The 20,940-nt window shown below is 42.7% G+C and overlaps 4 protein-coding genes and 1 long non-coding RNA gene across 8 annotated transcripts; 2 read left to right on the plus strand and 3 right to left on the minus strand.

Annotated features, from left to right (window-relative positions):
• Nucleotides 1–3,629: 3,629 nt before the first annotated feature.
• On the minus strand, nucleotides 3,630–5,420 carry LOC126305014 (uncharacterized). Its single transcript, XR_007553288.1, has 8 exons — nucleotides 5,326–5,420; nucleotides 4,816–5,128; nucleotides 4,524–4,592; nucleotides 4,302–4,420; nucleotides 4,170–4,233; nucleotides 4,020–4,107; nucleotides 3,824–3,949; nucleotides 3,630–3,692 (listed from the first exon to the last, which is right to left on the minus strand). It is a non-coding gene; the product is annotated as an uncharacterized LOC126305014 (long non-coding RNA).
• A 40-nt stretch (nucleotides 5,421–5,460) lies between these two features.
• LOC126305013 (SNW domain-containing protein 1-like) lies at nucleotides 5,461–17,123 on the plus strand. 2 transcript variants are annotated; one of them, XM_049992000.1, is made up of 3 exons: nucleotides 5,461–5,557; nucleotides 5,725–7,793; nucleotides 17,101–17,123. In XM_049992000.1, exons 1-2 carry the CDS (start codon nucleotides 5,535–5,537, stop codon nucleotides 7,565–7,567), a joined length of 1,866 nt encoding a protein of 621 aa, XP_049847957.1. In that variant the 5' UTR covers nucleotides 5,461–5,534; the 3' UTR covers nucleotides 7,568–7,793; nucleotides 17,101–17,123. The 2 variants fall into 2 exon arrangements, with proteins under 2 accessions (XP_049847957.1, XP_049847956.1); XM_049991999.1 differs by having other exon boundaries at nucleotides 5,478–5,557; nucleotides 17,106–17,123.
• LOC126305010 (RNA-binding protein 5-like) lies at nucleotides 9,788–13,373 on the minus strand. 3 transcript variants are annotated; one of them, XM_049991995.1, is made up of 6 exons: nucleotides 13,078–13,370; nucleotides 12,643–12,996; nucleotides 10,764–12,564; nucleotides 10,586–10,689; nucleotides 10,271–10,413; nucleotides 9,788–10,159 (listed from the first exon to the last, which is right to left on the minus strand). In XM_049991995.1, exons 1-6 carry the CDS (start codon nucleotides 13,291–13,293, stop codon nucleotides 10,126–10,128), a joined length of 2,652 nt encoding a protein of 883 aa, XP_049847952.1. In that variant the 5' UTR covers nucleotides 13,294–13,370; the 3' UTR covers nucleotides 9,788–10,125. The 3 variants fall into 3 exon arrangements, with proteins under 3 accessions (XP_049847952.1, XP_049847954.1, XP_049847953.1); XM_049991997.1 differs by having other exon boundaries at nucleotides 10,260–10,413; XM_049991996.1 differs by having other exon boundaries at nucleotides 9,788–10,413; nucleotides 13,078–13,373.
• LOC126304992 (DNA mismatch repair protein Msh3-like) lies at nucleotides 13,924–17,108 on the plus strand. The gene is made up of 2 exons (XM_049991979.1): nucleotides 13,924–13,968; nucleotides 14,019–17,108. Exons 1-2 carry the CDS (start codon nucleotides 13,924–13,926, stop codon nucleotides 17,106–17,108), a joined length of 3,135 nt encoding a protein of 1,044 aa, XP_049847936.1.
• LOC126305012 (ras GTPase-activating-like protein rgaA) lies at nucleotides 16,998–20,491 on the minus strand. The gene is made up of 5 exons (XM_049991998.1): nucleotides 20,402–20,491; nucleotides 20,055–20,284; nucleotides 19,626–19,966; nucleotides 19,258–19,528; nucleotides 16,998–19,189 (listed from the first exon to the last, which is right to left on the minus strand). Exons 3-5 carry the CDS (start codon nucleotides 19,927–19,929, stop codon nucleotides 17,362–17,364), a joined length of 2,403 nt encoding a protein of 800 aa, XP_049847955.1. The 5' UTR covers nucleotides 19,930–19,966; nucleotides 20,055–20,284; nucleotides 20,402–20,491; the 3' UTR covers nucleotides 16,998–17,361.
• Between the last annotated feature and the right edge of the window lie 449 nt (nucleotides 20,492–20,940).

A 20,940-nucleotide genomic window follows, 5' to 3' on the forward strand; every position in this document is an offset into this window, starting at 1 on the left:
TATACATTTTGTTTTTATTGACAATATCTTACTATTATTCTTATTTATACACCTATACTCAAAGTTTGCTTTAGGTTTCTGTGTTAAACGGCTTTTTCTTGCTAGGTTAGCTGTTTTTTTGCATATCTAAGGAATGTTAATCGCCCAAGTATATTATCACAATGAATTTCCATCATTCTAGCAAAAATACAAGATTTCATTTAATAAATGATAAGAATGTACTTGAGAACGGTGTCATTATCTGATTTAAAAGACCTAAAATGTTGACGGCGTGTGCAACAATAAAACTATGATAAAAAACTGAATTTCTGTAAGAATCAATTTCTATTCCTGCCATTCCTTCTCTTTTCTGATACTTATAGTGGCCATCATCACCTATATCAAAAAGTATCAGAAATACAGTGTACTGCTAACTGTAGTTCTCCAAATGTCTAACAATTCAAAGCGTGTCACCTTTTTCATTCAAACTTCAAAAATTTTATCTAACTTTTACGTAAACCTCGCTGTTATAATGGTCCTTTTGTATTTCATCTATCTTGTTTATACGTTACCAAATGCCATTTCAATCAAAAAAGGGCTAATATTTAGGCTTTTTGATCTAAAATTTTCCAACTCTATATACTCGTAAATCAAATATTCTACCACTATTTTGGTTTTATACGAATCACTGATATGGCCTTTCAGAGGCCAACTCTCTATTTTCTACATTTCCAAATTACTTGAATTGAGAAAGCATGTCAGTTGTCTTATCTATCCCTTGATATGGCTACTTGTCTTCCCGTCCTTTCCATTCCAATGGTATTCTTTAGCCATCTCTGGACTTGAGAAAAGACCTCCGAAGATTTAACAATTTTTACCCATTGCTCTCCTTCGATTGGATGTAAACTGATCCAAAATGGAAAAGATCGAAAAATAAGTTCGAACTGAGCCTTTGTTTCGTCGAGTGTCTGGGTAGGATTTTTGTGGACGTAAGTCAGATGTCTAGTTAGGGCACTGTATAAGCAGGTACTTTTCCGAGATGTAGAAAAAAAACTCCAGATCATATTAGCTAGTTGCAAGGCACCAATGAAAGAGTGCTCAGAACCTTCTTTTTGATGTCCTAAACCTTGCATTTCTGTTTGTTGTTTGTGATTTCGCTCTAAAAGAACTAGTGTGCTAAGAGGAATGTCATCTTTGTGCAGTGTTCTAGATAATAAACTGCTTGAAGGAGCACTAAATACAGTTTCTTCAGATTGGTCTGTCTTTGCATTCGACTGGTTGCTTAAAGCGCTCCGACTTTTAAAGTGCTGTGCTGAAATTAGACTGCCCTCGCCAAGCGTTTTTTTATCTAAGGAGAGATACGTAGGTAGCAGAGGTTTTGGTTGAAAAAACTCGGCTGCAGAATGGTCAACTGGTGGATTGAAATCACCAGGTGCACAGTTTAACGAATCAGTAAAACCCTTCCCAAACCTTAATCTAAAGTCGGCTGGTGAACATGACTTAATCTCAAGAAGTCGTTGACGAAAAATGTAACGCCTTTCCATAATAGCCTTGGCAAGTCTAATCCGCGGGATACTCTTGAAAGCTGAATCAATAACCAACTTCAACTCGCGAGTGCCAGTGGTGTTCAAGACATGTTGATAACTTAGGGCGTAGGCTCCGGGGTAAATGTCGAGAATTTGATTCAATAACTCGACAGAAAAGTAATTGTTTTTCGTTCGCTCGAGCCACGCCTTCAGCATATCAAATGTGCATATACATCTATAGGAAACCGAAAGAAACAGATCAACAAATTTAAATGCATCTTCCAAATTCGCAAAATCTTGAAACAAGATGCCGCAATTGAAGAGTGTCAGAGTTTATTTTATGATACCGAAGGACATTCACATATCAAAACAACACCTCCTAGCTAAAAGATGTATTTAAGCAAATTAGCTGCTGAGTTTAGAGTTTCAAAAATAGCCGTTACAACAACTAAAAACAGTTTTTTTATAAATTACTTAGGTGAAGGTTTGATATATTTAGAATGACTTTAACTGGTTTGAAGCAAACAGTAAACGCACTATTTCCACTAACAGAAGATTGAATAGCTCCTGATGGGAAGCCGACTAACGTTCTTTTCTTGCGATGCGGCGCAAACTCTGAAACCGCATTGAGCAAACTTGAATCTCTTTTAACACTGTGCTTAATGCGCCTCTTTTCGTAATTATCTCGATCAGCTAATGTAAACTTTTGGCTCATCTGAAATTATACTACCATGTCCTGTCTGAGAAGCCAATTTTGAAACGTATTTGTTAACGCAAAAAACCACAATATTGCCTCGCGTCACGAGCTAAAATAAAACAAATTGATGTTGGACTACGAAAATTTTGCTGATAACATCTTCTACCACACAAATAAAATTGTTTATTTTTTCAACGTCATTATTTCAATAACGAAATATCTCCTTTTTTATCACAGATGTACATCATAATCTTCGAGGTGCTGTTAAATTAAATTCGTTTAAAACATTCCTCATTCTACTCTTTTCATAAGTATACGGATCACCATGACCTACACCAACGTGCATTTGCGCGAAATATTGCTAATAAATCTAATCTAGAAATTACGCAAAAATGACTATTCGCTCTTTGCGGAACTGCTCAAATTTATGTCAAATATCACATATCTTTCACATATAAGTCCATTAAACCATCATATAGATGTACAGCATTAGTATGATCACTACAAATGCACTCTACTCTAAATTCGTCATTATCGGATATGGTCTATGCGAACAGTACTGTTGTTTTTTAACGTACGAATTAGATAATGTGCCTACCCATTCAATATATGTATCGGCATTCAATGCATCAATGCGTGCCGATAAGGCGTATTTTGAAATAGTGAAAATAATGATTTAATCAGGTCATTGTAAGTCGCAAGTTGATTATAAAGTCTATAGAAATTTAGTAAAATTGGAGCTGTAGCGCAGTTATAACCTATTGTTATCAACAAGCAATTCGCGCAAGTTGTGAATACTGATTTGACTGTTTGCTACAGGCTATAGTTGATTTACCACAGCTACACATATGTAAAATTCTTACATGCACTATATGAACTCTCTGCACGTTTCCGACATGACACGATCGCGTCTCCTGAATATCAGCTGTGTAGAATATCGTGCCATGCATGCAACCATAAATTATCAATAGTGCAGGTACTAACTAAATAAGCTACTCGGCTCTAAAGAACCAAACAACCTTTAGCCTCGATAAATCGATTTTACGGAATAGGCGAACTGCGTCTCCCTCACGAGCCAATCAATTGTATACATATATAACTGAAATTTATATACAACAATAACCAACATCCTAAATTCGATACTTGGAAAATAGAGAATCTCAATTGCTGCTCCATTTAAACAATACTAATTTACGTCTTAATAATGCTTTATAGCCATCATCAATGTTACTTCTAGCCGATTCACATATCATTTCCGGTGCAAGCGCAGTCTTTTTGATGACTCTCAAACGCAAGAATGGCACTGCAGGTTTAAAGAACTACTGATAGTAATTTTCGAAAATTATAAGAATTGAGCGCATACTAAATAACACAATCCATCATGTGCAAAAAAGCATAGATAGCAGTAAAAAAATGTTTGAGGTATATTTCAATATAATTACAATTTTAAACAAGTTTTATTGTGATATAATTTATCCCATAGGATTGATCTACAAGAAGATTAGAAATGAACAAGTGGTTAGCTTAGGGAAAAGAAACATAAACAAAAAACGAATTTCAAGACTCTACAAGCTATACCAGCTAAGAGAGTCTCGTAAAACTTGAAAAAACTATGACGAACTTTAAAGTGCATCGACACAAGAGCAAAGGCAAAACATTTTAAGTCCTGCATCAAATAGTAGAATGACCTCAACCCAGCGAAATCTTCTTCATTACGAACTTCTGATAATGATCCAATCTCAGCGGTCTTTTATAGGGGATCATTTTGATGATTAATAAGCAACAATAGGAGAATAAAAACAACATTTTACAAGTACATTAAAGGAAGTATGAACGTCGCCAAGAATGACTTCTATTTCCTGTTTGCCTTGAGAAGTAGGTTCAGGCCATGTAGAGTCATCTAACCTTAAAACACAATCGATTAAAAATACATTCATTCAAATTTCATAAGCAAAAAGCAATCATACTCAACAATTCCACTTTCTTCAACGATTCTTTTGACCTCCTTCATAACACTGTCAGAAACGAACACTAAGCATTTTATAGGTTAGTTGAAACAGTACCTGAAGCAGGCATATAGTAAAAAACAAACTACATACTCTTTTTTCGAATGATTGTCTCACGTTTGTAGTGTGAGTTATTGACATAGCGAAGTTTGCCATTAGGCTGAAATTCAAACTCTAAAAATTCATGACCGTATTGACTTCGACGTCCAACGCTTCAAAATATCGCTAAGAAAAAATTCTTAAGTACTCAAAATCCATGAAGATAGAGACATGGGCCCCTAATCGAAGTTTTCCATAAAATATATAAAAGGATACAAGCAGCGGACATAAAAATCGTCCATGATCGACATTTAGACGAATTTCTCAAGCTCAATTTTATTAATGCTGTAAAGACAAATCATCGGGTTAGCATAAAAACCGGGACAATCAAAACTATTCGCAAAAGCTGTTGTGCCTCAGAATATCAACTTCAGCATAAACGCATGGTCGGATGGTGAGTTTCAGAGACAGGCTCTGACCATCGTAGCATGCTCAGAAGAGGATTATCATCCTCGGGAATAGGGCAAAAAAATAACCTTGTGATTACTCCTAGAATCAGTTTACCTACGTTTTTTGCTGGAGACAACAAGCAGTTTAGAATAGCGTCATCAAGATGGAATGAAGATACAGTAAAAAAATGCTCAGAAAAAAATCTTCTACATTTGCATTCGGATATATACTTGTCACAAATTGAGTTTCATCATCGCAGGTTCACCACCTCCTTCGTGGTCTTCTCCGCCCCCTTCTTCCTCTATGTACTATAGGTATCGGTATAGGGATACAGGGTAGAAACCATAGAGGAAATGGGGTACAGCAGGTACTGTCACAACAGGGGGTAGGAATACAAAAAGGTATACACCACCAGGACATACAGGAAGAGTCTAGAATGAATATCAAGAGGTTGTTGATTAGAACTTATTCAAGAGGGTTGAGGGATTTTTGATAGCATGATCAACGATCTCGTGACTCAGTAACTTGGCTTGAAAATTGCACGTTTTTAATCAAGTTCGATCATCCGGGGAAAGAATGGTCATCACAGTCACAGTGTTGAAATAGCAGTAAACTGGAGTAAACGTACCAATAAGAGCGAGAGGTATGCATATCAGGATATGTACCACAAAACACAATGAAAAATTGTTTATAATTTGGCGAATGAATGCACAAAAAAAATACCCGATAGCCTAATAAAAGTACACATTTTATGTATTTTAGTAATAAAGCGGATGTTATATTTTTATGCGAACACAAAAGCACGGTAAGATATCCGCTACTATTTCCTGAGGTGCTATGTCGCTCACAGCATCAAACTGGTAAGCATCCGTGATACACACTTTCTTTCGTTCGCGCCATTTCCTATTTTGAACATATTGGCAGCAACCGCTTGTTTCTTTTTACATCGCCGAATTTATGAACATAATCAACTCAGTCTCGTGTGGTCGCGCAATACATGAAAAATAACTAACCGTTTTTTATCAAGTTTGGTCTCGGATGCAGAGGTGAAAACAGTAGTACCAGTAGGTACGAGAGATGCAAATGCGGGCAATAATGGAGTTAGCACCCAAGCGAATAGAGGGACCATTTCGTTGAGCTTGTTGAAGAAAATACGAGAGCATTCGATGAAAATACCGTGCTATGGGGAGAGGGCTAATTGGAAACCTCGCACCTTGGAAGATTATGGTGATGGAGGAGCGTTTCCAGAAATTCACATTCCTCAGTATCCGCTAGAGATGGGTCGTAATGTTGCGAGTCAAGGTACCCAGTCTTTGATTCCAATCACATGCGATGCCCAGGGTAACGTTATGTACGATAGTATAGTGCAGTATGGGCGTGCACCTGGTTCGGTGGTGCATTCCAAGCCCGCTGATATTGTTGGCCGGCATTATGAAGATGAAGAGTTGCGTAGGCCGGATTCGGAGACATTGAAAAAGAACATTGAACGAACTAAAAAGGCGGTTGAGCAGAAGCTCGAATCCAAGCTTGTACAAACTAACTGCAGCCGTGCACCAGAAGGAACAGTAAATCAAAAGACGCAGCTGATTCGCTACACACCTTCTAATCAAAATCCCAATTTTAATTCCGGATCGACGCAGAGACTGATAAAGATAGTTGATAAGCCGGTCGACCCGCTCGAACCTCCAAAATTTAAAGCTGTGAAGGCGGTGGCGACGACACCAGCTCCACCCCCTGTACCCATTCTTCACTCGCCTCCGAGGAAAGCAACCAAGGAAGAAAGAGAGGCTTGGTTCATTCCACCCAGTCTCTCTAATTGGAGTAATAGTAAGGGTTTTACGGTTTCATTGGATAAAAGGCTTGCGACTGAAGGCCGAGGAGGTCAAGAGACGGTGATTAGTCCTAACTTTGCGAGAATTTCAGCGGCTTTGGATGCGGCTCAGGCTACGGCTAGAGAGCAGATTTCATTTCGTACTGCTGTCCGGCATCAGAAGCTTTTGTTACAGCGTGAACAAGAGGAGCGAAAGGCGCGCGAGATTGCTCAGCTGGCGCGCTTGAAGCGTGCGGGTATACGGGCCGAGGCCGAAGCCATGGAGACGCCTGAAGAGCGCGAGGTCAGACTGGCTCGCGATTCGATACGTGACGAATACAAGCGAAAATTAGAGGATCAGCAACGCATGGAAAGGATGGGCAGCAAAGCAAAGGCAAATGCGAAAGAAAGAATGCTTCAAGACCGAGACATTAGTGAGAAAATTGCCTTAGGTCAAGCAGTTCCTCGTGCGCAGGAATCTTTGTACGATCAGCGACTTTTCAACCAGACAGGCGGATTGGGCCATGATTTCGTTAATGACGAAGAGTACAACCCATACGATAAACCACTTTTCACCCATGGAAGAGAGGAAGCTCTATTCAAGGTTTCCAGACAGGGCGAAATCTACCAGCCATCCTTTAGCGTAAATGACCTGAAGGTCGATCGATTCAGTAGAGCTGACAGATCTCGCTCTGAAGCAGACGATAAGGCATTCACCGGTTCTCGTCAGCTCGGCCCAGTTCAGTTTGAAAGAGACGAACAGGAAACTAAACAGCAGCTCAAGGACGCCAGAGAGCGCGAGCGATACATCGAGTCTCAAAGAGAGCACTCGAAGTCGTCTCAAAGGGAGACAGACAACCCGATGGACGCCATGCTCAATTTCATGATAGACGCCAAAAGCGGGCGGAGAGAAGAGCCAGAAGAAGCCCACAAGAGAAAGTCTCTCGGGGTCATGCATGCCGTAGCCGGGTCGAGTGGGGGAGTCGAGGACTATAGGGACAGCAAAAGATCAAAGATAAACTTCGTAGGAGGGTCGAATAATCGCGATAGAAGGAATTGATACAATAGCATATTCTGTGAAAAAAGAGCCCTCACCCGAGACAGGGCCAAAAAGCTACATTGTGTGAAAAAAAAGAAAAACGCAAGGCCTATGCAAGAGTGGACTTGGCAATTCTTTGCGATACAGATAGATGGGCAGAGAGGTCAGCATGTATTATTAACGTTTTTGTGTAAAACTCGAAATAATAAATTCGTCACGCTCAGACTCGTGAGTAAAAAAACAATCTGTCGAAACATACGGCATATACACGTCGCGTCCGCGTTGAACTCAAACTCGAGTGTCAGATAAGTCTGAACAGCCCGCGACGTCTTCGTTTGATTCCTCTTCGATCGAGCTGATAAGTTCAGCATTTTGGACTTTTTTGTTGCTTTCTGATTCCAAGTGCCACTTTTTGACGTGTTCATCAATGACAGGTTGCATCAAATAGCATATGTATTCTTGGACCGCTATATCGACCCCTAACAAAATTGAGGGGTGTAGTTTTCTTATCGAGCGAGCTCGGTCTTTGGCCCTGAAAGAAGCTGTTTCGAAAACTATGTCCATCAATCTTTCGCTCGGAACGAGGATAGAATTGTTCGGAGCAACCTGCTTTATTTCTGACAAAATTGTCGAACATGAGAACCGAATCGTAAAGCTGAACCCAAAAAAAAAAATTGGACCTACGGTATTCGAAAACAAGCCTTGCATTGCTTAAGACCTTGTTCCGGTTGTATTCGCTGTCTGAAATCACCTCGCTTTTCCAACGCTTCAAGTAAGGAAAATGTCTCTTGTAGAAAAGCTTGGCTTTAGCGAGGCGCGGGCGATAGCAAAGTGGACGACTTCAGAGGCATGAAAAAGCACAGAATGTCAGCATTGGCTTTAAGGGCACTTGCATAAGCATAAAATTCGTACGAGATTGGGTTCTTGGAATTGTCCATCTTCAGGAACGAAATATCTTTCAACAGTAACAATTTTACAGGTTTGCGCTTTTTTTATTATTTTCCAATTTATGTACTCTGGTTCGTGCCTTGAGTTGGGAGAGCAAGGATTCGATGCAATGCGGGCTGGTATCGCTGAGAAAGAGGATGGCAAAAATAGACCAATGCGAAGCATAATAAGAAATTCTGTTTTTTTTTCCAGTTCGCAAATACCGTTGTGTGGTCGTATATGGGCCGGAGACCCGATTCAATTTGCCGAATTTTTCGACCTCCTGAAAGGGTCCAATTTTTTTTGCCTATAGAAAGAGTTCGTACCGATGAAAGAACATATTTTTTTTTACCGAGAGGTCCTTTTGTAATTTTCTTACTAAACCTCGCATTGAGTTGACCCCACCTTCGACTATTCCGAAATATACGTCCCTGGATACTTACGAGAGGATCATGAGTGATCAAAAAAATACGAGTACGGATTCCGTACAGGACATAGTGAAAACGGACAACACGCCTGCATCGATGAGACCAGCCGCGTTATCGCGGCTACGCAGTTTGGGAGGCCCTAAATACAACAGCCTAAATATCTTAAAAAAAAAAGTATGTGTCAAAAGCTAGCCTTGCGAATGGGCTGTTGGGCTCTATCTGACGCCGAACGCTGCTGAAGCCGAGTTCAATATCATTTGCACCGAACATACCTATAGACAACGAAAAGAAACCATTTTTGTACGTAGAAAATTGCGCTGCCTCAACACCTAGAACCTAAAAAAAATAACTTTATCATCTTCGCCTCGTTATATTGACATGCACAACGTCCGACGGGCAGACAGAAGAAAAAGGAGAATTTACCAAAGGAATTGCCACGCAAGAGCAAATCAGAACATGCCGATAACAGACGCTTAGATCATCGAGGCCCACCTGGCATGTCCGGACCTTCGCGACTAGGCTGGAATAGGCCATCGGCGCCAACCCCGCAGGGGCCGTGGACGCTTCCTAAAGAATTCGGAGAATCCGCAACGCCTATTGCAGAAATAAAACAAAAGCAATATCGTAAAGAGGACATTGCTCCGACTGCGCAGTCCATGAACATCGACCCCCTTAATTTGAAGCACCCGATTACTATACCGTTTGTAGATCCAGTCAAAATGAAAACGCAACAGGAATCTGAAATGTTGGACAAAATGAACGCCTTGGTGGAAGATGGCGACGTCCAAGTTGAATATCGAGAAGAGCCGAAGAAATCAGTCTTAACCGACAACACGATGAATTCCTCAATCCGATCCGACAGTCTATTCAAGAACGAGCTCGGTAATTACGAGGGCACAGATCAAATATTTTTTATTCAAATACCATCAGTCTTACCTATAGGATTAAACACCAGCCAGGAAATAGCGACATCGAATCGAGATGAAGATGTAAACCTTAGAGACTCGCTCTCGCGGATTCCTTCAGGAAAAATTGGAAAGTTGCAAATTCACAAATCGGGTAAGGTAAAGCTAAAAATAGGAAATGTTTTGTTCGACGTTTCGGCAGGCGTGACTTGCAACTTTTTACAAGAAATCGTAGCTATCTCTATTGATCAGAAAAAATACTACCAATTAGGTGATGTGAGCAGACGTATGGTCTGCTATCCAGATCTAGATTCTCTGTTCAAAAATGCGTAAAGAGCGACTGTCTTCCCGGGCTACGAAATAGCCGTTGAATCGTTCATATAGGAGGAGGGCAAAAAAGTGTCAGAGAGACGGTGTAAATATATTAAATTTAAAAATATTTTAGTTTTTTACAGCAACATCACTTATTTCGTTTTTCTCGTTGGATTTCTTCCCACCTAGCTTGAAAAGTCCTTTTAGCAGCCTGGGCATACGACTCTACTTTGGAAATTTGTCTTTCGATTTGCTCTCCATTAGGTAGCCCTGCTCTGTCGCTTCTCCTTAAAACCTAAGAAAAGCAAAAGAAGAAATACCAATTATCGAACTTAGTCAGTCTTATGCTTTGAATAAAGTCAGAATGCGCACATAAATGTCTGAAAGACGTTGGTTGAAAAAAAAGAGGCACATAGATGGGAATGACAAGAATTAGAAGAAGGATATGCACTGTGCATTATTCTCACCTGCATTGGGTTAACCGTGCCAGATTCCCTCTTTCCAAGACCACCTCCGGTATAGCCCATTTTCTGCATCATGCGAAGGCCAATACTGAAATTTTCTTTAGGTTCTAAATGCTCGGTACAAAAAATTTGTGTTATTACATAATACGTCAACAAAACTCAAAAACGGCGAGAAGAGTACCCTCTGGTAGTAGTGGCGTTGTTCTGAGTAAATGAGGCTCTTCCAGTTGAATGTGTTCCTCGTCATTTGCATCTGAATACGCGTCTGATACGTTCGCCTTCGATTTTTGCGTGTACGAATTTATCGATTCGCGACTTCGTTTAGAAGTATTGTGTTGATAGGTCTCGGATTCCGCTTTTGCCGAAACCGGTTCCAAGTTTGAAGGCTGCAGGGCGGCAAGGTTTTTCTTGTGAAGCTCGGATTCCTTGATGTGGCGTTCGAGCAGCTCCATTGAGTTCAACTGACGCTTGCATATCAGGCATATCGTGCCTTTGGTATGGATAGGCTGCTGTTGCACAGGAGAAGCAGTGGCGGGCGGCGGGGCCTGCTGAGGGGGTGCAACCGCAGAAGACCGTGATGCCGTGGAAGGAAAATACCTCCTTGGAGGAGAGGGAGGCCGGCTGGATTTGGATGTGATAAGAGGGTCGCGATTTTTGGAAAAAATGGCAGCGACCTTCGGGGTTGAAAAAATAGGTTTGCTGCTAAGCATCACCTTCAAGTTGAATGAAACCGGCGCAGACAAGGTCTTGGACGATTCAGATGATACTTGATCGAGAGTCGCGGATGGTTTATCTTCGGGACTAGCTTCAGCGGGAATCGTTTCTGATGTCGCAACGGAACTCGCCGATTGAGACGTAGCATCTGTTGGTGGCGCGCTTTTGGTTGCGTCCGCTTCTGCTTCTTCGCTTGAGGTGACCGGAACGGGCTGGCTGAAGCCAATCCATGGCTTGAAAGAGTCAGAAGATGGGTCAAAATAAAAATACAGCCCCAATGAAGGGTTGAAAAATAACCCAGAATTGGGTTCGAAGTATAAACCAGACTTGGTTTCGAGCAGGTAACCAAAATCTTTATCATAGACGAAATTGCTTCCAGTGGGACTGAACGGAACAACGTTGTTCCATTTTTCAGACGGCGCGTAAGTAGTGTGGTTGATATTCAAGTTTTGCCCCTCCAATGGCTGTCCAATAGTCATTCCTTGCCCCAGAGTATTATCGGGTGATTGCTTGTTAAAGTCGGATGAACCGGTTGAACTCTTGTTGGCGTCATTCAGTAGAACCAATGTAAGTGTGTCGCCATTAAGATAAATTTTTCCAGACGTTTTGTTCATCAGGTCCTCCGCGAGTTGATTGTCCAAAAAATTTAATATTGCGTATCCGGAGCAGGCATTAGAAACATGCTCCCTTGAGACATGAACCGAGCTAAAAATTTTAACGTTGTGCGGAATAGACAAGGTGGAGTGTATGACCTTTTGCATCTCCCCGTCCGCGTAATCGCGCGGAAGTCCTCGAACCAATATCTTTGTTTCAGTTTGGGGAGATTTGGCCGCAGGAGAGAAATATTCCTTGTGACCCGCAGGAAACTCCTTCCATTTGTCTGTATTTTTCGCTGCATTGTATGGCAACCGATCACTGTTGAAAGAAAACTTGACGTTGTTTTTTTTCGGAACGCCGCAAGAAAAGCAAGAATCGCGGTTCGAGTAGTTGTCTGCGTTGCAGTTGAGACATATCCAGACGTTTCGGTAGGCAGGTCGCTCCCTTTTAGGTTCTGAGTGATGGTCGCTGGAGGACGGATGGCAATAGCTGATTTTCGGGATCTGTCCACATATTTCAAATGGGGGATTGGCCGAAGTAAGGAGGCTGTACATTGAAGAGGCTTGGCTCAAAGACGAAAAGTGAACGACAACTTTGTCCTGTAATTTGCCATTTTCGAAAACTCTTTTGACTTCTTCTACTGGACCAAATACTTTGAGTAAATCGCAGATCTAACCACCAATTAAAGTTATTTTGCGTCAAATATAAACTCAAAAAAATCAGTCACCCTTGCTGAGGACTAAACGTACTTTATCTTCGTTTGTCTCAGCAGATACATTCGATAAACAAAGAATAGACGACGGAAAATCTAAGTCATCGTAAACAGTCGGCTTCTTTCTAATGTTTCTGTAATGATAGTCGTGATGCCTGTCGTTATTTTTATTGTCTCCCCCCCCTTTGCCGTTGAAGCTATCATGGTCAAAATAATCATCCCTATTGCCGTAGCGGTCTCGCTCTTCGCAATACCTGTCTCGAGGCTTCCTATTGCTGTAGCGTTCGCGAGTCTCAATATAGCGGTCTCTGTCACTTCTTGAAAAACCTTCTTCAGGAAAGCGCACTCTGTCCTCAGCATGGCGGTCACCATCTCTACACTCGTAGTGACTCTGTTGTACGCCATTCAAGATATAATGAGTAGAAGTGAGAACGACGAAGAAATGGGTATTAAAAATTGATACCTGACGTACAAAATGAGATTCATTGTGGTGCGCTGAAAAACTACCGCCCCTGTTACTATGGCGGTAGCTATGACACGTAGAGCTATTACCCCTGCTGTGGCGATGGCTGTGATATGCGTCTGACGAACGATTGTCGAAACTGTCGTTCAGCCGAAGTCTTGCGTCGCTATTGTTTTTATCATCATGGCAATCGCCCATAGTTTTTAGAAGTGTATCAGGCAGCATATAATCCTACGTAGTGCAACCGAAGAATTGACAAGGAGCGCCCGTTAACATGTGAACAAAATGGCCTAGAAAATAATGGTGCATTAAAAATATCAGAATAGGGAATTTTGCTCAAATGTTTAGGAATATGAATGTCATAAAAAAAACAATTAATTATAGGTCTACGAGACGCTAAGCGTCGAATGATTTTTTTGGCAACACTGTTCCCACCATTAAATAGCCTCTAAATAATATCCTCTTGAAGCGCGTTGCAGCCAATCTCTATTTGTACCTCCGTCGACTGCCTTGATCTCGGGCTTCATGAAAAGACAGCCGTTGATCTCAAAGTACTTCGGCTCATGTTCTTCAAAGGATACAAGTGAACCATATCTGCAAGCGAGCCAAAACAGTTCTGTTTGTAGAGATCAATGGGCATTAAAGATGAAACAAAGACATTCAACTTCGAGCAGTGACCAGTTGAGCTGGGTATGAATTGAAAGAGCAGTTTAATCTCTTTGAAATGGTTGTTTCAGAGCTTTAACGTTGGTAGGCCCCTCTGCCAAGAGGAGCAATGTGCCCTGATCGTTCCGTATTATGAAGTCGGCTAACATTGTATATGATGTGTACGCGGGCAACATTTAACTAACTCGAATGGTCGGCCTGAAATTGGCCGCTTTGATTACGTGCGTGCGCTTGGTAAAAACCTGGTTTTTTTTACAAAAAATCTGTACCCTTCCTCTGTGCAGCCGTCGTCTCCGACGGGTGGAGCTGTCCACGAACAGTCTGTCTCTTCGAGCGGATCCGAAACGGATACAAAGAAGTCGAAAGAGCCGAAAAGGCCCAGCATCGCTTACAAAAGACGAAGATCAGCTGGCTCGTCGGACGAAGACTGGACGCCCGAAATTCACAAAGAAGAGGAGAATAGGGAAAAGGACGGAGATTCGTGCCCGCGTAAAAGAGTTGTTGCAAAAGAAGCGGACGACGAGAGAGAGAAATTAGAAATAGCAGATTTGTGTCAGCGCTACGAAGATTTGAGGCACGAGAAATTTGCAAAAAAATTACTTCAGAAGTTTGAAGAGCAGACAAACGTTCTGGAGATTCAAGAACAGGACTCGGAGCCGGAAGAGGTGGACAGGAGTCAGCCATGTCGCAATAAAGATAAACCTGTTTACACGCCGCTGGAACAACAGTATTTAGAAATCAAAGCAAAAAATCCAGACGTTGTCTTGTTTGTAGAAACAGGATACCAGTACAAATTTTTTGGAAAAGATGCAGAAATTGCGTCTCAAATCTTAGACATACGAGCTGGGTGGTCTCACAATTTTCTATGTACCTCAGTTCCCATTCACCGCCTCTATGTTCACGCAATGCGATTGGTTCAGGCCGGATACAAGGTTGGAGTGGTTTCCCAAACGGAGACGGCGGCGCTGAAGACAATTGGGAAAAACAAATCTGGGCCGTTTTCGAGGGCGCTAACGACCGTGTTTACAAAATCGACGATCTCGAACGAAATGGAGGGCCTGTTTGGCAAGCAGGGAAATGAAATGGAGCCGTGCCTGATGGCTATTTTCGAAACTGCGTTGACAGGAGAGAAAAATGTAAAAATTAGTATCGCATCGGTAAAAACAGCTACGGGGGACGTCACTTACGACACATTTGAGGACGATATGATGCGCAGACAGCTAGAAACGAGGTTAGAACACATGCAGCCGGTCGAAGTTGTAATGTCGTCGAGCACTTCGAGGGAAACTCAAAACCTTGTCACATTTTTAACCTGTACCATGCGCTCTAAAGAGGACTCGGCTAGGATTGAGCTTCTCGAAGACGGGTACTTTGAACAGTCTGAAGCGGAACAACTTTTCGAGGGCCAGGCTGCGGAGGACCATTTTTGGACTTCTTGTTCGAGTCATTTGAAGTGCTGTTTTGGAGCGCTCCTGAAGTATCTGAAAGTCTTTGAATTGGACGGCTTGCTGAGGTCTAGCTACAACTTTAAGTGTTTCACGAGTGAGGAGTACATGCGGTTGGATGGAAATGCGTTGGTGAACCTGGAACTGATTCAGAGCCGTTCAGGTCAGGGAACGAACAAGAACCAGGGAAGCCTGATGAGTATCATGGATCATACCTCGACCAATTTTGGAAGAAGGCTGCTGACAAGTTGGATCAGGAGGCCGCTTAGAGACGGTCAAAAAATACGAGAGAGGCAGGAGGCAATCGAGATGATATCCGAAGTGATGTCTCAGAGTGAAGGTGGTGGCCGGCGCGGACGATTTGGCGCTCTTTTAGAGCTTTTACAAAAGCTACCTGATTTAGAGCGTGGGATTTGCCGAATATACAACAAAAAGTGTCGGGTGCCAGAATTTTTGCTAGTGCTGAATTCGTTCTCAAAGGTCGAAAGGAACCTTCCGGCAAGTGAGGAGCTAGAAGGAATGCGGTCAGAGCTGGTCAGGTCCATTCTACGGAGCATTCCGAGCGATTTTGCGGGTCACATCAATTTTTTTTTGGACATGGTTAACCAAGATGCCAAGGACTATGAGGACATTTTCGTGGATGACCTTTCTTTTCCTGCACTGAGAAAGACCAAGAACGACATTCGGGCCATAGAGGAGTCTCTGGAGGAGCACTTGGAAGAAATTCGAAGAACTCTCTCTCTGAAGGACCTCGTGTACGTTACGAGGCAAAAAGAGGAATACTTGATAGAATTGACAAACGCACAAAGTCGACGAGTTCCCGATTCATGGAGGTCTTTTTCTGGGACCAAGACGTTGAAACGGTACCGTACGGAATACGTTCAGAAACAGCTCCAGGAACTGATGCTGGCAAGGGAACGACTCACGATCGAAAGCAAAGCGGCTTGGATGTCTTGCCTCACCAACTTCAGCCAGCGATATCACATGCTACTCCAAGTAGTCAACGCGCTGGCCACGCTGGATTGCCTGCGGTCTCTGGCCATATTGGCTGAACAGAAGGGATACGTCAAACCGGTTGTCGTGAACACGGAAAGCGACCAAGAGGCACAAATCGTCATCAAAAGCGGAAGACATCCCGTCGTCGAAACGCTTCTCTTTGACAGGTCGTTCATCCCCAACGATACGGTCATGGGCACCGCGAGTCACAGGTGCATGATCATCACAGGTCCGAACATGGGCGGGAAGACCTGCTACATCAAGCAAGTAGCCATCATATGCATCATGGCACAAATAGGCTCGTTTGTTCCAGCTGAGCAAGCCACAATTTCGCCACTGGATTCCATCTACACGCGAATGGGCAGTTACGACAACATGCTCAGAGGCCACTCTACGTTCTTCATAGAGCTCCGAGAAACGAGCGACATTCTAGAAGAGACGACAAGTCGCTCTCTAGTCATCCTGGACGAGCTAGGACGGGGAACGTCCAGCCACGACGGGCTCGCGATCGCCTATAGCGTGCTTTACCATTTGGTCCAATCAATACGCTGCTTCACTCTGTTTGTGACGCACTATCCAGAATGCTCTCAACTAACTCGGGCCTACCCAAACCTGGTACAAAACTACCACATCGCTTATCTGCACGACCGCTCGACCCAAAAAGACGAGACGAGACTTGTTCTGCTGCACAAGCTCGCGAGGGGCGTCGAGGACCGAAGCTACGGCCTGAACGTCGCTCACTTGGCGCACTTGCCCCCAGGTCTCATCGAAAAAGCGCGCGAGAAGTCAACGCACCTAGAACTCAAAACGAAGGAAAAAATGCAAATGAAAAATCTAAAGAACTTGTGTGCAATAGGTCCAGACACACCAAACTGGCTAGAAACGGTCCGTGAACTGCACTTCCGCATACGCGCAAACATAAAAGGCAAGTAAAAAAAAAAAAAGTACAAGACCTGCTGATCTGCTGCTCTGTCTCGATTTATTCTCCTCAAAGCTCCCGCCAACTCTCCCCCCTTTTGTGAGGAGACCACAGTAAAGAGGGCGAGCAAGTGCGCTACAAGGACGCTTCACGGGGTGCGCACGCACCCTTGAAGCACTGTTCCCCCCCTCGGCGTCGCATGCGTACAACACGTTGCTCTGTGCCCTCTTATACACTTGTTCTCGTCGTTGGCAAGCGCAGCCGCTCTCAAGACAAGAAAATTTTGTTTATCAGGAAAATAGTGTAAGGGACGCTAAGTGTAATCTGGTCAAGCTCGAGGGTATTGATAGACTTCTCCTTCTTCTCGAGAAGATCTTCGAGCTCAAGCTGAAGTTTTGCAATGGTAGAGAGCCCAATCTTCGCCTCGATGTCAAAGACGCCAACATCTGTCATCATAATAAAGAATTTAATTGAGCTTTCTACGATGCCGTGAACGTTCGAGTCGATAATCACGTGGCGCTTCACTAGCTCCTTGAAACTGAACTTCACGGGCTTCGACTTGTGCTTGGCTCGTGCAACCGAGTTTTTACGGCACTGTTCGAGATACCTTTCGAATTCGGCAATTTGATTGTTCATAAAGTCTTGGTGACGCTTGAGACTCTTCAACAGCGACTTCAAGCGAGAAATTTCCTTCAGCTGAACTTCGCGACGTTCCACACGGTTGGAGAGCTGGATCACCAATTCCCTCATCAAGCTAGCGTAGTCGTCCTTTTGAGTCGCAATGCCGTCTTTTTCAAGCTGCTCTAAGTTCGCCGTAATTTTCTCAATTTGCTTCTTCAATGTCTTATTTTTCTGTTCGGCTGCGATCTCGGAGGCCAACTTAAGGAAATCCTTGAGTTTGATGTTTTCTTCCTTGACGATCGGTACAGACTTGAGAACAAGAATGATCAGCCCCCTGGTTTCGGTGAAGATCTGAGATTCTGGTGGGTTCAGAGCCTCGATGTGGCTCTTTATTGAAAACTTATCTTCCAGCTGGAGCTGAATGTCACGATAGGCCAAAGGTCCAGATGGCATCGGTGGGACGTCCCCTATCTCCTTGATGATGAGCTTCAGGGGATCGTTGTCATCTTTGACGACCGAGTTAATAGCCCCCTTCACCAAACTGTGAACCACGACGATTTCCCGCAAGTTGATAATAATTAGTGGCTTCGTCTTCTGAGTCAGCTCCATGTACTGATTCATGTTAAGGAAATCTTCTGGAGACGGCACGTCGACCAGGTGAGAGTAATATTGGATGATCCTGTCGCGGTTTTTCTCAATCCAGGGGTTGAGAGGGGAAAGTTCGTTTTTGGGTGAAAACAAGCTGAAGCGAAACATGAGCTGAAACAATATTTTAGAAATAGAAATCAGATTCTTACGCACTATAGGGTTGAGTGTACGGTCACCAATATCAAACGAGTCCGGAGCAACTATAGCCAATCCAATAAAACGGTAATACACAAAATAGCCTATCACCTGCCAAATCAAGTTATTGACGTTACCAGCATCTGTAAAGCGCGAGAGAATAATGAGGCGGATTTCTTTGCAAATCAATCTTAAACCGTATGGTAAAGAATTAATCGTATCCAGGGCGCGATTCAAGATGTCCTCGCAGAGATTCTGAATTTGTTCAGATCGCGTTTTGATAACCTCTACAACTTCCGGCAACTTCTCCACCTCCGATGGCGCCAGATCTAGCTTCACACTGTTCTTCCTGTTCTTATTCTCTTGCAATTGCTGATAAATAGACATGGGGTTCATGTCGAATTGGTGGGAATCCTCTAAAGCGTCTTGGTTAAAGAAGGAAGAGAACGTCGATTTTATGTACTCCACGCCCTGTTTGCGCTTGTTGTAGGTAAGAACCATCTTGGGTACAACTGTATCGGACTGGATAAAGTCGGCGACATTTCGCAAGTGATTTATTTCATACTCCATGGCATACTTCAGCAACTTAAGAATCAAATACTCTTCCCTCGGAGAGTAGGCATCTCCGTACAAGGTAAGCAAAAGGAACTCGGTAAACTCATCCGTCTTCTCAGCAGGTATCACGTAGGCACTAGCAAATAGTTAGCAAATTTTGACGTAGCACGTAAACAAGGCACAAGAACACGTTTGTATAGGTACATTTTGGCCAAATACTTGGGCTCGACTTGCAAAGCATAGAAAAAGCCAGAATAGGCATCCATAAGTTTTTTGTCTTGAGTGAAGTCCTCAAAGGGTTTCAAAACCTTTGCGGCATCTTTCTGTTTTCGCCTAATCTGACGATCAATTTCTTGAATAGATGTACGGTTCTGAATAAGCAGAGCAATACGGCTTTCGAGATTTCCAAGAGATCGCTCAAGGTGCTGGTTTTTGCGAGCCTCTTTGACTAACTGGCGTCTGAGATCCTGAATTTCTAAAAGGGCGTAAGTTGTGTGGCCTTGTATGCTCTTGAAAAATATTCACATTCTTCCTAGAAAGCACACATTGTGCCACAAAAAGTAAAGACATACCAGGAATATAATCAATATCTTCTTCGCTACTAACCTGCTGAGTTAGGAGTTGCTGAAGCTCTGCAATCGACAGACACCCAGAAATCATGCGCAAAGAGTTGAGCCTATATTCCGCCATTTCCCTCAGAAGCATACGAGCCTCGAGGAGAATTAGCAGACAAGACCTTTCCTGTATCCAAACATCACTAGAGATATCAGATTCCAGGTGATGGCTCGCAAAGGGCTTCACGATATTGTTTACATCGGGTATTGATATGTTTGTCTGACTGCTCAGAGAATCAGGATCTTCTTGTACATCAAGCATGGCTGCAAGGTAAGAGCCAAATATCTAGAAAGTTATGCTGTGACGAATTGAGAAAAAATATAATCTAGTAAAGCAAAACAAAAATAGAACGTGTTTAGTGTGTTTAATTCACTATGATTTTGTACCTATCAAACGTATGTTGTTGATTAGCAGACCGACTTTGACAACGTCAATCTAGGATGACTAAGATAATCTATATCTGAAATACAAAAAATTTTCTAACAATAATAAGGCTTTTTAAAACTCTATTCCTATTCTGTCCAAAATATCCCAACCTCAACTAGAAAATTTATATGAGATATGCTGAATGCAAATTTATTCCTCATTCACTGTGTATCAGCCCTGTCGGTATTGCCTGGAGCAGCACAATGGTTAGATGTGTGATGAGTATTTCGGCAGGGTATCTCGCCTGCTACTGCAGGCACGGCCCTGACGACGCTCGCTCCTACCGCTTGGCCAAATAGCATCATACACCCCACAAATTTCTCTCTTTAGATATACTTGTGTTCTCCGCAAAAAAAGAGTGGGATTTTGACACGTGAATAGCGCGAGCCTCAGCGATAAAAAAAAGTCTCGACACTGAGCAAAAGCAATATAGAACAAAAAAAAGCATCTATTGGACCTGATACGCTCGGTCTCATTCCCACCAACGATAACAAAATTTCTTCGATACAGGTGTATCGTACCACATTGCTTTCAATTTATGTTGGAAAAATGGCTCAACCTAAAAGGCATACTATCGTTTTTCCCTTAAACAAAACAGGTCTTGCAAGCTTCCGAAATCCCTAAAATTTCATGTAATTCTTTCTCCTTTTCACTCCATCCTTACACTAATCTAGCGCGCGCCTAAAACTAGGAAACGGTTGATAGCGGGTCGCCTCCAAGTTGTTACCCGTAGGGATTTTACATGCTACTCTTACGGAAGCGAGCGTTTATCGAGATGTACATCTCTACAGAAAAGTCACTGATCGTTTGCGTTCAAAACGCGCTCAACCAGTCCGTTAGACCCCA

The sequence above is a fragment of the Schistocerca gregaria genome, unplaced genomic scaffold, assembly GCF_023897955.1.
Source record: "Schistocerca gregaria isolate iqSchGreg1 unplaced genomic scaffold, iqSchGreg1.2 ptg000215l, whole genome shotgun sequence".
In the NCBI taxonomy this organism is placed as follows: domain Eukaryota; kingdom Metazoa; phylum Arthropoda; class Insecta; order Orthoptera; family Acrididae; genus Schistocerca; species Schistocerca gregaria.

Coding starts and splice junctions, on each gene's coding strand:
- LOC126304992 (XM_049991979.1), top strand. CDS start 13,924: ATGGTCGGCCTGAAATTGGCCGCTTTGATTACGTGCGTGCGCTTG. Junction 13,969..14,018: donor TGATTACGTGCGTGCGCTTG/GTAAAAACCTGG, acceptor TCCTCTGTGCAG/CCGTCGTCTCCGACGGGTGG.
- LOC126305012 (XM_049991998.1), bottom strand. CDS start 19,929: ATGCTTGATGTACAAGAAGATCCTGATTCTCTGAGCAGTCAGACAAAC. Junction 19,529..19,625: donor AGATATTGATTATATTCCTG/GTATGTCTTTAC, acceptor ACGCCCTTTTAG/AAATTCAGGATCTCAGACGC. Junction 19,190..19,257: donor CCCAAGTATTTGGCCAAAAT/GTACCTATACAA, acceptor ACTATTTGCTAG/TGCCTACGTGATACCTGCTG.
- LOC126305013 (XM_049992000.1), top strand. CDS start 5,535: ATGTCGCTCACAGCATCAAACTG. Junction 5,558..5,724: donor TCGCTCACAGCATCAAACTG/GTAAGCATCCGT, acceptor TTTTTTATCAAG/TTTGGTCTCGGATGCAGAGG.
- LOC126305010 (XM_049991995.1), bottom strand. CDS start 13,293: ATGCTGCCTGATACACTTCTAAAAACTATGGGCGATTGCCATGATGAT. Junction 12,997..13,077: donor ACCACAATGAATCTCATTTT/GTACGTCAGGTA, acceptor GGCGTACAACAG/AGTCACTACGAGTGTAGAGA. Junction 10,160..10,270: donor CAACGAGAAAAACGAAATAA/GTGATGTTGCTG, acceptor GCTATTTCGTAG/CCCGGGAAGACAGTCGCTCT.